The 14,266-nt window shown below is 54.3% G+C and overlaps 1 protein-coding gene across 1 annotated transcript in view; it reads right to left on the bottom strand.

Annotated features, from left to right (window-relative positions):
• The window catches only part of TTC7B (tetratricopeptide repeat domain 7B), a 219,442-nt gene extending 205,634 nt beyond the window's left edge, over window positions 1-13,808 (bottom strand). The window contains exon 1 of the mRNA XM_081829739.1: window positions 13,597-13,808. Coding sequence (XP_081685865.1) covers window positions 13,597-13,717 — 121 coding nt within the window. The 5' untranslated portion in view covers window positions 13,718-13,808. The remainder of the gene's footprint in view (window positions 1-13,596) is intronic.
• Window positions 13,809-14,266: the final 458 nt, after the last annotated feature.

Below are 14,266 nucleotides of genomic sequence, written 5' to 3'. Positions count from 1 at the left end.
CAAAAGGGACTTTGGGGGTGTGATTAAGTTGCGGACCTTAAGACGGGATTATCCTAGATTATGTGGGTGGGCACGCCGGGTCATGGGAGGGGGAAGTAGGCGGGTCAGAGTCAGAGGAGACGTGGTGGCAGAAGCAGGTATAGTCACAGAGGGAGCTAAACTGCAGGCTCTAGAGATGGAGGAGGGGCCGAGAGCCAAGGAACGTGGGCAGCCGTGGAGACCGGGAAAGACAAGGGCATGGATTCTTCCCCAGAGCCTCCAGAAGGAAGACAGCCCTGCGGACACCTGAGTTTAGCTGAATGAGACCCATGTCCAACTTCTGACCTCCAGAACTGCCAGAGAACACATCTGCATTATTTTAAGCCATTAGTGACAGCAGTGATGGGAATGGAGAGGAATTAAAAGAAATTCTTTACTTTTAGCTTTGAGACTGCACACTGGACTGGAAAATGGTACCATCTTGCCATTTACTGAGGTGAGCAGAAATAAAACCAAGAGTTCTGTTCTAACTTAAATAACATTTGATACTCAAGTAGAGAAATCAAGTCAGTGGATGGAGGTTGGTGTCAAAGCTGGAGGAGAGTGAATGGAAGGACCCAGTTAAAGAAACCAGGACCGGGGCCCCTGGGTGGCTCAGTCATTAAGCGTCTGCCTTCGGCTCAGGCCATGATCCCAGGTCCTGGGATTGAGCCCCGCATCGGGCTCCCTGCTCCATGGGAAGCCTGCTTCTCCCTCTCCCTCTCCCCCTGCTTGTGTTGCCTCTCTCGCTGTCTCTCTGTCAAATAAATAAAAATTAAAAAAAAAAAAAAAAAAGAAGAAGAAACCAGGACTGTGTTTGTTACAGAAACGGATTTGAAGTTTCCAGAAAGAAGGACTGGGGGCACCTGGTGGCTCAGTCGTTAAGCATCTGCCTTCGGCTCAGGTGATGATCCTACTATGGTCCTGGGATCGAGCCCCGCGTCGGGCTCCCTGCTCGGCAGGAAGCCTGCTTCTCCCTCTCCCACTCCCCCTGCTTGTGTTCCCTCTCTCGCTGTGTCTCTCTCTGTCAAATCAATAAATAAAATCTTTAAAAAAAAAAAAAAAGGAAGAAAGAAGGAGTGGCCAAGTGGGTTAAAGGCAGCTGGAATATGGAGGAAGATAAGAACACAAACATAACCATTAGATTTGGCAACAGGGAGGCCACATCAGAGGGTGACCCTGACATGGGAGGTCTCGGGGTGTGCAGGGTGGGGGGTACAAGCTCAAAGGAGCAGGCTGAGGAGAGAGTGGTTCTTTGAAGAGGCTTTGCTGAGACGGAGCAGAGAGTCGGGCAGTAAGTCACAGAGATGTGGGCTTAGGGAAGGTTTTTACAGGAGAGTCTAGGGTGTCTGTGAATCCTCGAGGGAATGACCCGGGAAAGAAGACAGAGACAGAGAACTGATCCAGAAGAGAGGAGAAATGTCAGCAGCTGTGAAGTCCTGAGGAGGCGCGAACAGAGGGATTCTGAGCAAAGGTGCAGGGGCTGCAGGCCTTGGAAAGGAGCTGGAGCCTCCACACAGTGACAGGAGGGGGAGAAGGCTGACTCAGTGGTGGGAAACGAGGGGCTTTCCTAACTGCTCCTATGTCCTCAGTGAAGTTCATACCAGGTCATGAGCTAGGAGTGACAGGATGGCATTCCGATAAAAGGCCTGAGAAGGGGAAAGAGTGTGTGAAAGCAGGGCTACGAACGTGCCAGAAGCGTGGCAGGGCCTCTGAGGTCACTGGTCATCAAGTGCAGATGACAAGTGAGGCTGAGGGGCTTCCTCCCACGACGTGTAGCTGCTCAGCGGCACGTACGAGCAGGCAGAGAGCTGGGCTTCACCTGGGTAGGGCCACTGTCAAGCAGCTGGCTGGAGAAGGCAAGGTCATGCCACCCCACTTCTCAAAGCCCTCCCGTGGCTCCCCTCTCACCCAAAGGGAGAGCCAAAATCCTTGTACCTTACTCCCTGGGCTCTGACCTCCACCCTGTCCCTCTCACATTCATGCCCCATCTCCAGGACTCAGCACGTGGTAGGTGTTCTCTAAATATTTCTGAAATGAGTGGATCAATCCATGGGTCTCCCTTTCGTGGACAGGACCTACTCAAGTACCTTAGTCTCTGGCGACTCAGCTACCCGCCCTCCCGGGGTGCCTGGTACGGAGGGGGGGTATGACTGTTGACCAAGACCCAGGCCTTCGCATGTCTACCTCCGGGCCCCGTTGTCCCTCCTCCACTATCTTTGCTCAAATTATGACCCAGTTCCGAGGACCTGCTATTTGGATCTTGACTGAAAGGCAAAGATGCCAAAAGTCAAAGATTAAGGAACTCAAAGAAATTGGCAGAAACGATATTCTGGGAAAATCTTGGTAGTTGGGAGTCCAGGCTTCGTGCCAAAGCCTCCTCCCCGTGTTCACACACAATGCAGAGGCTGGAAGGACAGGATGAGAGAGTAAAACGTGGGAACAGAAGACACTATTTCCACTGCGCTGGGAGAACAGACAAGCATACTGGTTTAACGCGCACACGTGCAGAGGCACGCACACACACACACACACACACACACACACACTTCCCCTCGAAAAACCTCGTTTAATAAGAGAGCAGGTAACTTGAAAGTCATCTTGGAGTTGGTCTGGCCTGTCCCTAGGGCTCAGCAGGGCAGGAAATGACTCTGGCAGGGCAGGGGGATGTTATCAGGCCAGCCCAGAAGGCTTGGAAGTGGCTCTCTCAGGAAGCCAGCTCCACACAGAGAAGTTAAATGCACACTCACACAGAGTCAGCAAGCATCTCTTGAAGATTCAAAGCCCTAATTCACGCCCTGCCCTCAAAGACCATGGTCTAGAGGGAGCCAGGGGCCACGGAGTCCTGGCATGGTGGGGTGGAAAGACCATCAGGCACACTCAGAAGACTGTCAGAAGTAAGTAAGTGAGGTCTGAGCTGGCTGGGCCTCAGGAATTTGTCCAAGTGAGGTAGGATTTCTCCAAGTGAGCATCTAGGCAGAAGGGAGATGGCACAGCTGGTGGGTGGGGTCGGGCAGAGGCAGGAAGGAGGCTACCACAGGCCTTGGGGCAGCTGCAGAGGGCCTGAGGGACCCACGTTCCCAGGCCGCTAGCCCAGGACTCAGTGGAGAGCTGACTCCCTTGGCCTGGTGGGCCAGAGAAAGGAAAAACATTTACTGCAGGTCCCCGCGCTTGGCATGCCCAGCAGTATCACCTCATCAACTCAACACTTCTTACTTGAGAATAAAAAGCTGCTTCTCATCAGACTTTGAAGCTGCAAGGGCCAGAAAAGGCAGTTAGTCAAGGGAGGCAGGCCTCACCGCCAAGGGGCTGAGCCAGCCCAAAGTGAGGAGACTGGAGGGAGAGGGAGAGGCAGCAGAGAGACCCAGAACCCCTCCCTGGGAAGGGCCACTCGGCAAGCATGGACCCTTCAGTTGTACAAGAGACACAGGAAGAGAAGGTCATGGACATCCAGTCAGCCTGAACAGCAATCCAGCAGCCAGAACTCACCCAGAGCCCCAGGCGGGCAGGGCCATCCAGTCACCGGAGGGACAGCACCAGAAGTCTCGGTGTCTCAGGCGGACATTCCCTCCCACGGACCTCCACCGCCCTCGTCCTCTACCATTCCCAGCCCCAAGCACATACATGCCGGGTCTCCACGTACTAGACTCGAGCATAAGCATGGTCTCAGTGGTCACCATACTCCAGGTCGTCAGGCAGGACTGGCGCCCAGTACGTGGTCAGTAGGTGTTTGATGAGCAAACGAATCCAAGTTAACTCCTCAAGGGCAACAGCCAAGTTGTTCTTTGAACAATTAACTGAGCACCTGCTGTATGTCAGACAGGTTATTAGTGCTGGAGATACAGCAATGGACAAAAGAGCAAAAAAGCCCTGCCCTCATGGGGCCGACGGCCCAGCAGTCACATTCATGGTTGTGTCCCCAGTACACCTCACAGCACCCCCACACTAAAGTGCAGAATGAACGGCTGCAGGAGGAGGACTGAGCTGAGGCCCTAGGTCTGCACGGACTAGTTCTGGGACCCGGCTAACGGCGACTGCCATCAGCTTTGGGCCTCTGTCACAATTCAATACCACGGGAGCCCACCCCAACCCCCACTGCATGGCTGCTATCATTGCTGTTACCGTTACCCCTGCCTGCTTCCTCCCCCCTGCCAAGGGCTGAGCATCCGGACCTTCCTCCCCTCCTTCCACACACAGTACTCCTGACTCGGGCAGGCTGCCTGAGATGACCGCTCGTGCCTCAAACCAACTGCATTACCCCTCGGACTCCTCAGAACAACCTTGGAGCTAAAGAGGGAAGCTCAGGGAAGCTGAGTAACGCACCCACGGCCAGACAAGCAGTTAAGTGCCAGACCCGGGATCTAATCCCACATCTCACAGGACAGAGCCCACTGCTTTCTCCGCACCAGGTTCCTTTCCTCGTTGCGAAAATACTTCCATCTGCCCAACAGAGTAAACAACCGTCCTGCTTGCCCAGGGCTGAGGGAGTTCCCGGGACACGGGATTTTCAGCGCTTCAAACCAAGAAAGTCTCAGGCCAACTGGGACAAAGCCACAGCTCTGCCCAAGATCCTCCTCCTGGCGCTCTGCCAGGCCTTACCCACTGCCACCTAAGCACTCCCTGCCCTCAGGCCCCAGTAACCCAGCAGCACCCTGGAGCCTTGTAAGTAACGCTGTCATTGTTCCGCTCAAGCTACGGGGTGACACTCTGTCCCACCACTTGGACAATCGTGTCTAAAATCTGGTCCTGGAACTTCCTGTGCTACAAACCACCTATGCTAATTAACAACCCTGCTTCCTGAACCCCGACCCCACTAAGACCTCCTAAAGCAGGACTCGGGCCCAGCCTGGGATTCTGAGCTGCTAACCAGCCCGGGAATCTGAGCTGCTAACCAGCCCCCAGGTGACTCAGCGGCCCAGAGACTGTGTGACCGTGTGACTGCTCTGAGCTGTAAGCTTCTTGTGGCTGGTGACCCACTCAGTCTTTTTCTTCTGGTACAGGCCCCATACATAGGAGGTACACATTAAATGCTCAAGATTATAGTTGAAGGCAACAGCTTCAGACCTGCCAGACCATAAAACTCACCTAAGGCTCTATTTTAAAATGCAGATTTCCAGGGGGCGCCTGGGTGGCTCAGTCGTTAAGCGTCTGCCTTTGGCTCAGGTCATGATCCCAGGGTCCTGGGATCGAGCCCCGCATCGGGCTCCCTGTTCCGCGGGAAGCCTGCTTCTCCCTCTCCCATTCCCCCTGCTTGTATTCCCTCTTTCGCTGTGTCTCTCTGTCAAATAAATAAATAAAATCTTTAAAAAAATAAATAAATAAATAAAATAAAATGCAGATTTCCAGCCCCCATCTTGGACCAGGGAAATCACTACCCCATAGGAGTGGTCTGGGAATCCATAATGTCCAGGCTCCCTTAGTTCAGTGCTACTCAGAGCGGATCCACGGACAGGCAGGATTGGCATCACATGGGAGCTTTGTTAAGCCTGTAGGAGCTCAGGCCCTGCCCCAGACCTGCTGCATCAGAATCCCTAGGAATGGGGCCCCACAAGTCAACTTGGTGATTCCTTGATCTGACGAGCTTAGAAAACCATTCGTTGGTGTAAAGAATAATGGAACTAGAGTTACAAGTGGGTTAAAATCCAGCTCAATGAACATCTCCCAACCACAGTCTACTTACCCCTGAATAAGAATTATGACCCTCAACCCCATTCCTTGTGCGGTTGTTGTGATGATTAACTGGGATCTGTGTAAAAGTTCATGCCCAGAACATGGCACACAGCAAAAGCTCAAGCAAGGCTTGTTCATTCCCTACTAGCACTGTTTCAACACCCGTGAAGTCCGGAAAACTAAGGTTTCAGAGAATCAAGTGAGGTGCCCAAGGTCACTTGGAGGGCAAATGCAGGGAGATTCTGATTCCAGGTCTGGCAGGCCTCTGAAAGGACCAAAAAACATCTGTTCTGCCTCGCTCTGGCACTTCCATCCCTCCACCACCCCTGACGGACACGGGCAGACAAACAGGGGCTGCAGCCACACTGTTAGGTTTCCTGTGGCTTGTGGCTGCCCTTTATATGGTATGTGGCACTCCTCCCACCCATCTGCCAAACTCTGCTCCTTCTTGTCTTGGTAGCTGATGGGGATGGTTTTGAGAGATCTCAGAAAACCTCTTCCCTTTTCTTGGCTGCTCAGATGGGAAACACCAGCTTTCACAGAAAGGCCCGCAACCCTCCGCCACCTGCCACGCATGAAGTCACCCAGAGGGGCAGGAATCTACCCAAGTGAGGTCGGTGTGAACCAGGGGCGAAGGCCATTTCTGATGGTGCACCCGGTACAAAGCTGGCGGGGCAGCTGGGGGTGCTCCGAGTAAGCGAGGGGGTGCACCAGAGGGAATGCCTGCAGCAGCACGGAACCACCGCACACCCAATTCAGTGCGGCTTCAACAAGAAGGCATTTACTACTCCACATAAATGACACCGAGACAAGGGCCACCGCAGGCGTGGAGCCACATCCTTCTTTGTGTCTCTGCGCGGCCGCCCTCTGAGGGTCAGCCTCAAGGCCACCAGATGGCTGCAGCTCCGAGCCTCGGAAGCGCGAGCGACGATTTCCAGGGGGAGAAGACCACTCCCGTCACCTCGAAAGCATCTACGTCACTCCTGAGCAAGAGGAAATCTTTTCCAGAAGCCCCCCCCACACAGCTAATGCTCCTGATGTCTCATTGGCTAGAACTAAGTCACATGCTCACGCCTCAACCAATCACAGGCAGGGAGTGGCCCCATCAGGGCCCACCCCTCCAGTGAAGCACATGGCACATGGAGGGGCTGACAGTTGGGACAAAACTGGGGCTCAGTCAGGAAGGAGGAAAAGGAGCTCAGGTGGAGCATGCTGGGTTGACAACCGGGGAGCCTCTGGCCGGCCCCAAGTCACGTGACACCGCCAGCCCCGCAGGTGAACAGCCCTGGCCCGGGCCGGAGTCATCGCTTGCCCTGTGGCCTTCGCTTCCACTTCCGAAGGCGCCGGCCCCTACTTCCTTAGGCCGCTTCCAGTTGCTCAGAGGCCTCCCCTCGTGAAAGTCTGGGGCCGGTTCAACACAGCACAGCAAGTACACACTAGGAGCCTAACGCTCCCCCGAGCAGAGCCTCTAGAAGCTGGCCACCTGGGCAAGGAGACAAGGCACGAGCCACGACAGACCACGTGGGGGAGGAGAAACAGCCCTGAACCGGGAGATGATAAACCCACCGCCATGACCCAGCAGCACATACCTCCTGAGGGCTTACTCTGTGCAGGCACCAAGCTGAGGACTGTTAGGTGCGGTTTTTTGTTTCTCGCTTTCACCTCCAGTCCTTACAACTGCCGTATGAGTTTAGCACTATGACTACACGTTCATAATCCCTTATCCATAATTTCCCAAATCTAAACTCTCTAAAAACCAAAAGCTGGTTTTGTTTTTGTTAACTTATTGGGCAACAAAACCTCAACTGAACCAACACGAGGCTATTTTTTAATCTATCTATCCCTTCGCAAGGACTGTTTGCATGTTTTGGTGCAGAAATAGTGACATGTTTCATTCTGAAGTGCTGCTCCTGGAGCCACTGAGACTGTCACGTATTGGCCAGGATAGGTACCATATTCTGGAAAATTCTGCACTCAGAAACACAGCTGGCAAGAGTTTCAGAAGAGGGATTCTGGATGCATATCACCACTTTACACACGGGGCTTCACCAGGTGAAGGAACTCTTAGTTAGGAAGCCGCGGAAGCTCACTTGGAACTAAGCGACTGCTCTCACAGGCCAGAGCTCGGACCCACCCTGCCTGCTTCTGCCACCCGCCAGCTGGTGGCTTTAAGGAAGACACTTCCATGAGCCTATTTTTTTCATCTGTAAAATGGGAAGCCTACAACCAGATCAGTGGCTTTAAAAATTTAAAGAATTTAATTTATTATTATTTATTATTATTTATATTATTTATTATTTATTTAATTTATTTAAAAAATGTGTTTTTAAAAGCGTATTAGGCCTTCCTTCAAAGGAAACCTTAGGCAAAAGTATCACTGCTCCAGGGAGTGAGGCCTGCCCACCCAGCCACCAGGCCCCTAAAGCATGTTCCCAGAGGGGTTCCTCAACAACACAGTTTGGAAACTGCCATACAAGGTGATCTCTCAGGGCCCATCTGGTTCTAACACTGTATGGTTGTTTGTCTGAGGCAAACATCCTTTTTTGTGAAGGAAGGACAGCTGGGAGGAACTTGAACCAGACCTTGACAGACGGGTAGGCTTCTGGCCTACAGAGAGGACTTCAGAGCAAATGACATGAGCACAGGTGGAAAGACAATGAGCAAGGTGAGTGAGAGGGTCCAAGAGGCCAAAGCAGCCAGTGGGGGCAGGGTGGGGGCAGGGATGGGGAAGCCCAGGTAATGGGAGGCCACACTGGACAGGCTCGCTTACCGAGCAGATCAATGTCAGGAATCCTCAGAACCTGACATCCCTCCAGGCAGGCGGCCAGAGAAAAGCTGCGCAGTCCTGGCCCCACTGTATGCAGCCACAAGGTTGTGGTCCTTCCGTCCTGACTACAGTGACCATGAGCCCCAGTGCTTAGGTCAAGAGCTATCAATATGTTATTGTCAAATAAGTGACTCTTTTGAATCCAAAAATCAGGACATATGGTCTGCCACAAAGGTGTGTCCTTCAGAGGACAACAAGACAGAGTATTTGAAAACAGGACGGCTGCCCTGGGAAGGCTAGGGTGGAGTGTCATCAAGGTCTCAGTGTCCTTCCCCACTGTCTGGGGAGAGTCTGACTCCCAGGAGTCTGCAGCACCCTGGGAACGTCCAAAGAAGCCATTCTAAACAACAGTGCAACTTTCCTACCCCACAGCCAACTCTCTGGTAAACATCAGCCTTGTTTCCAAAGAAGCCCCTAAATGGGCAGGAAAGGCTCCAGAGGCCTCAGACCAGGGAGCTGTCCAGGAACTCAGCCCACTTCCAGAGGGGGATGCCACCAGGCTGGAGGCACCAAGGCCACTGGGAATATCAGCTAGTGGCAAATGCAAGAACTTCACTCCCACTCAGTGGTCTGCATACATTTTGTAACCAAACTCTGCCCCAGAATATTCTTTGTTTCAGGCACCATTTCCCTACCTGCCCATCACCAAGAGGTAATTAACATGTCTCAAAATCATACCCAATCAGAACGGTGATAATCCCTTAAAGGAGAAACCACCATTTGGGGCCTAATTGTTCTAAGTAAGCTCAGTAACTGAGCTTACCTAAGATTAACAGACAGGGAAAGGAAGGAGAAGCAGACACGGCCTCAGAAAGGGAGTGGCTGTCTGTTGGGGCTGGTGCAGGCTCCTGTTTCTGCTATTGAAAAACGTGGGAGTCTTGACCAGGCACAAGCTCAGGTGTGTCATTTCTAGGGCTCCCACCCTTCGTCCCAGCCAGGTGTTATCCAGGACGTGGCCTGCCTTGTCCAGGGTTACACTGAGTCAGCTGGAGGGAGTCAATACCAGCATTTTGCATGTAGCAAGGTTTGCATGTATCAACCCATTTCTTCCTCACAGCCACCTTAATGGAGGACGATTATTAACCCTATCACAGCAATGAAGAATACAGGCTCTGAGAGGTTAACTGACTGGCTCAGGGTCACCCAGCTACAGGTAGATTGTGGATTGAAGCCCAGGTGCCAGGCCATGCACTTTGTCACACAGCAGTGAACCTCACCATTGGGAGGCTAAAGGGTGACACTCTGGGGAGAGAGGGCAGCTGGGACTGCCCTCCTAGGGCCAGAACTGACTTGTGAGCCAACAGGGAGCTGATGTGCTGTTCTCCATCTTAATCCCCAACCCCCTCAGGCTGCCACCTCAGTTCCAGGCCAGGGCACCTCAGAATTCCCTGTGCCCACAAATCTGCCGGATGCCTGGTTAAGATGCAGGTGCTGACCCCATGGTGGGGCCCGAGAGTCTGCATTCCTCACACGCTCCCACGTGATGCCCAAGCTGCTGCTTCACTGACCACACTTCAGGCAGCGAGAATCTAGACTTGAGTCAAATTTTCTCCCACCTCACCCCTCCCTTCTTAACTTGCGTGATCACTGTCTTGCCGGAACTCACAGGGGCCTGGCATGTAGCTGCCACACATTTTGGGGGGGTGGGGAGCTGTGTTTGTTTTTTGTTTTTTTTTTTGAGATGGGAGTGATTAAAATGGTACTCACAGTGGAGTATGAGGCAGAAAATGGATTTCCGAGGTCTGTTTTCAGCTTGGCATTTGCCCTTTTCTTCCTTATTCACCTCTTGGCCAAACTGTTTAAACTAATTTATCTCAAAGGACTCAGGCTGGAGCAGCACGCTCCGAAAGTGTCCACTGTTTCAAGCCCTTACTGGGAGGGGTTGCCATGCTCCCATCCCAGAAGAAGCAAATGCTGCTGAGCAGGGAGGCCTCTGCCAGCAGGAGCACTGGGAACGCGTGACTCCTCCGCTCAGACCCCTCCCTGGGCTCCCACCTCATTCAGAGAAAAGCCAAAGCCTTAACCATGACCTCCAAGGTCCCAAGTGATCTGGCCCTGCCACCCCTCTGCCCTCATCAGGCCTCTACCCTTGACGTCCCCTCCACGGCCTCGGGGCCTATCTTAAATGTTGCCTTCCCGATGAGGCCCTCCCTGGCCACATATTAAACTAGTAACTTTTGTGCCCCCCCCCACCCCCAGCCCACTCCCAAAGCACTGCTGCCTCTCCCCCTCTTGATTCCCTTCTGATACTACTTACCACCATCTGGCATCCTATAAATTTTACTTAGTGATTTTTATTTATGTCCCCCTGCCCCTTCCCGCTGGAGTGTGGACTTCATAAAGGCAGGGACGTTTGTCATTTTTGTCTGTTTTGTTCAGTGGTATATCCCCAGTGCCTACAACAGTGCCTAGCCTGTAGCAAGTACTCGGTATCTGCGGAATGAATGAAGGAGCTGCATACTAACGGGTCAGACTGACGAGCCCTGGGAGTCATTAGTGATGCTCATAACAACCCCTGCAAACTCAGTCTTTTCCTCCCCATTCCAAGATGAGGAGACTGAAGCTCTGAGTGGTTAGTTAAGAGATTTGGCCAAGGACATAGAGTTAGGCTCAGGCACCGGTCTGCCCAGTTCCAAAGACCACTGTGTTCTTTTCGGCCTGTGGCTGCCTTCAAACTGTCTTATTATGACAAACATGACAGCAACCCGCTTTCCTGATTGTAAGCAGCAAATGCTTTTGCTTAAGGATTTTGCCAAATCTGCCCAGAATTCGAGGTCCAGTTCACCCAAAAGGGTCTAGGGGGAGCTGGTGCCCTCAAGGCCAGGAGGAAATCCTACCATCAGCCCAAGGAAGCCCCCATCAGCCAAAGGAAGGGAAGGACCCTCCTTCAAACATTTCCCTGAACCCCAAAGAAGAGCCCCAATAATTCTGGGTTTGTTTCGTCTTTTTCTTTGCTTTATCTTGTTGTGTTCCTGAGCAATCTCTTTGACCTTTTCAAGTCCAGGTGACCTTTTGCCATCAATGACTGCTACAAACCATGTGGGTTCTAGGGCAGAATCTATCTCTCATGAATTTCCCAAAACCAAACCTGCACCTGGACCCATGGACCACTGTGCCCCACATAACCCACTCTCCCAGGCTCAGGCCCCGGGAAGGGAGCCGAGTCTTGTGGGGCTGTGAAGGTAAGATGGGCCTATGCCACCAAAAGCCCATCTACCCTCTTATTCCAGAGACCACCCCAGTGTGAGTCACCCCTCCTCCCCTACTCATCACTCTCAATCCCATTACCTCGTCTGTTTTCTTCAAATCACTTCTCACTATGAAGCTATCCCATTTATTGATTTCTGTATTTGCCATTGCCTGTCTCCTCAGAAGAGGTTCAGTACGTGAGGGTTGGAGCTTGGTCAGTGCTGCTTACCTCTGTTCTATTCCTGGAACAGGTAGGCATGCAGATATTGGTTGAATGAATGAGTAAATAAAGCAGAAAATAAGTGGGCTCTGAAGGAAAGAACCAGGAGGCTCACAAATGAACCCATTTAACTCTAACGTCAACCTGTGCTAAAGGTATTTTATGCCTACACAGCTGGGAAGTGACAAAGTAGACCCAGGACTGTCCAATGCCAAGAAGAAATGAGAAAATGCTGCAAGTAAGGAGAGAAGAAGCAAGAGGACAAGCTGGTGAGCCTTCCAGGAAGGGCAAGGTCAAGCTGCCATCGGGGCCCATGAGACTGAACACCATTTTCCTCGAATGCTTACTTAGAGGAGAGGCAACATTTTCCACTGAGCTGAGCCCAGGTAGGTCTATGCTTCCCTCCATGCCCCAGGACAGTCATGGCGCCTGCATCCCCCCGGGAAATCTCTGCCCAAAGCAAGGTACCATAGTTGAGAGTGTGCAAAACCAAGTTCCTATTTCAAGGCACTAACACCATAAAAGACACAATCATAAACCACTCTTGACCAAGACACTTGACATTCCTCTCCATTTCTGAGTAGCTTGAGGTTAAAAGGTTGAAAATAGCCCGATGTCCTTTCTTAGAGCAGTGTCTTTCATTCATTCATCCTTTCATTCATTTGTTCAGCCAACATTTGCTCACCCAGCCTCAAGCTGCCAGGGATGAAATAATATAAAACCTCTGCCCTCTCACCAGTCCATTGGTGCCCGCAGTTTTGGCGGGTACTAAAAGACCAGCAAATATTAAGGATACTTGCTTCCAAAACAAATAAGGCCACGTGGAGCTGCGCTCTGAAATGGGATTTTGGATGCAATTTTGATTTGATTGGGTACAAGAACCAATTCAGTCAACGGGGCCATAGACTAACTCCAAGCACCAGACTCCTACTCAGACCCCTTCCTCCTCTGGGCACCAAGCCCCTAGGCCCCCCAACCCCATTCTTCAACTACATTCCCACCTCTCTCTACCATATGCTCTCTCTGACTCTCCTGACTCTATTTCCCCTATATTCCCAAACCCGACCTCCCTAGGTCCACAGCTTTGACATCCTACTCTCTGAACCCCAGGACACACATTCACCTGCCTTCCACCACCACCCCCTACACACACCCCAAGTCTGAGCTTCCCCCTGGAGCCCCTTGAACGTCACGTGTTTACAAACCATATTTCCCAGGGGTCTCTGTTCGACAACCCCCCCCCCCCCGGAACAGCATACGCACACCCTGTAATCCCCAGCACACTTCACGGCCGTGCCCGGGGGAGCGCCCTCCCCCATCGCCTCCAACTTCTTAGGACCCGAAGGCCGCCCGGGACCCCGGGACCCCGCTCGGGCAGCCGGCTCCTTGAGCCCCCGGACGCGCTGACCCTACAGAAGCCCGCCCGCACGCCGGAACTCTGGGACGCGGGGCACGGCCCTGGCCCGCTGGACGCCCCGACCGCGTGACGTCCGGGACCCCGGGGCTCCCAGGCCCCGGCCCCACGCACCTCCCCGGCGCGGAGCCCGCGAATCCCCGCCGCGCCCCTGCCCGCGCCCCGCCGCGCCTCCGGGGCCTGGCCCGGCCCGGAGGAGAGCGCGGCGCCCCCCTACCTCCCCGCCCCGCAGCCCAGGCCGGCGCGCCCGGCGCCTACCGTTGGCGATGAGCTTGGCCGACAGCTGCTTGACGAGCTCGGGGATCCGCTCCCACTGGCACTCGGAGCGGCAGCGCTCGATCTCCGTCTCGAGGCGCGAGCCCGCCTTCCTGGTCGCCATCGCGGCCTGGCCGGGCCCAGCCCGCCCGCCCGCAGGCCCCGCAGGCCCCGCCGCCGCCGCCCGGGCGCCCCCGCCGCCGCCTCCCGCTGCCGCCGCGGGCGCGGGCTCCGGCTCCCGGCTCCGCGGCGTAACGGGAGCGCCGGCTGGGGAAGGGGCGGGGAGGCGGGCGGCGGCGGCGGCGGCGGGCGGCGGCGGGGCCCCGGGCGCCGCGAGGAGCGGCCCCTGCCGGCCAGGGCCGGAGCGGCAGCCGGGCGGGGGCCGGGGCCGGGGCCGGGCGGCTGGGGGGTGGGGAGGGGAGGGAGGGGCGAGGTGCGGCGGAGGCCGGGGAGGGGAGGGAGGCCCGGGAGAGGGACTTGCAGTGGGACGGGGGCGGGGGCTCGGGAGGTGGAAGGGCTGGGGGCAGCGGCAGTGGTGCAGGCCGGTGAGGAAAAGGGGGGGTGAGGGGTGGGGGTCCGGCAGGATGGGGATCTGGGAGAAACTGCGAGGGGGCAGATGGGAATGAGGCCTAAAAGGGGCAGCGACCCTGGGGAAGGTCACTCGCCAGGCAGG

Source organism: Leptonychotes weddellii, chromosome 9 (genome assembly GCF_054177405.1).
Source record: "Leptonychotes weddellii isolate Sample4059 chromosome 9, ASM5417740v2, whole genome shotgun sequence".
NCBI lineage: Eukaryota > Metazoa > Chordata > Mammalia > Carnivora > Phocidae > Leptonychotes > Leptonychotes weddellii.
This window is presented reverse-complemented; position numbering and strand designations above follow the sequence as displayed.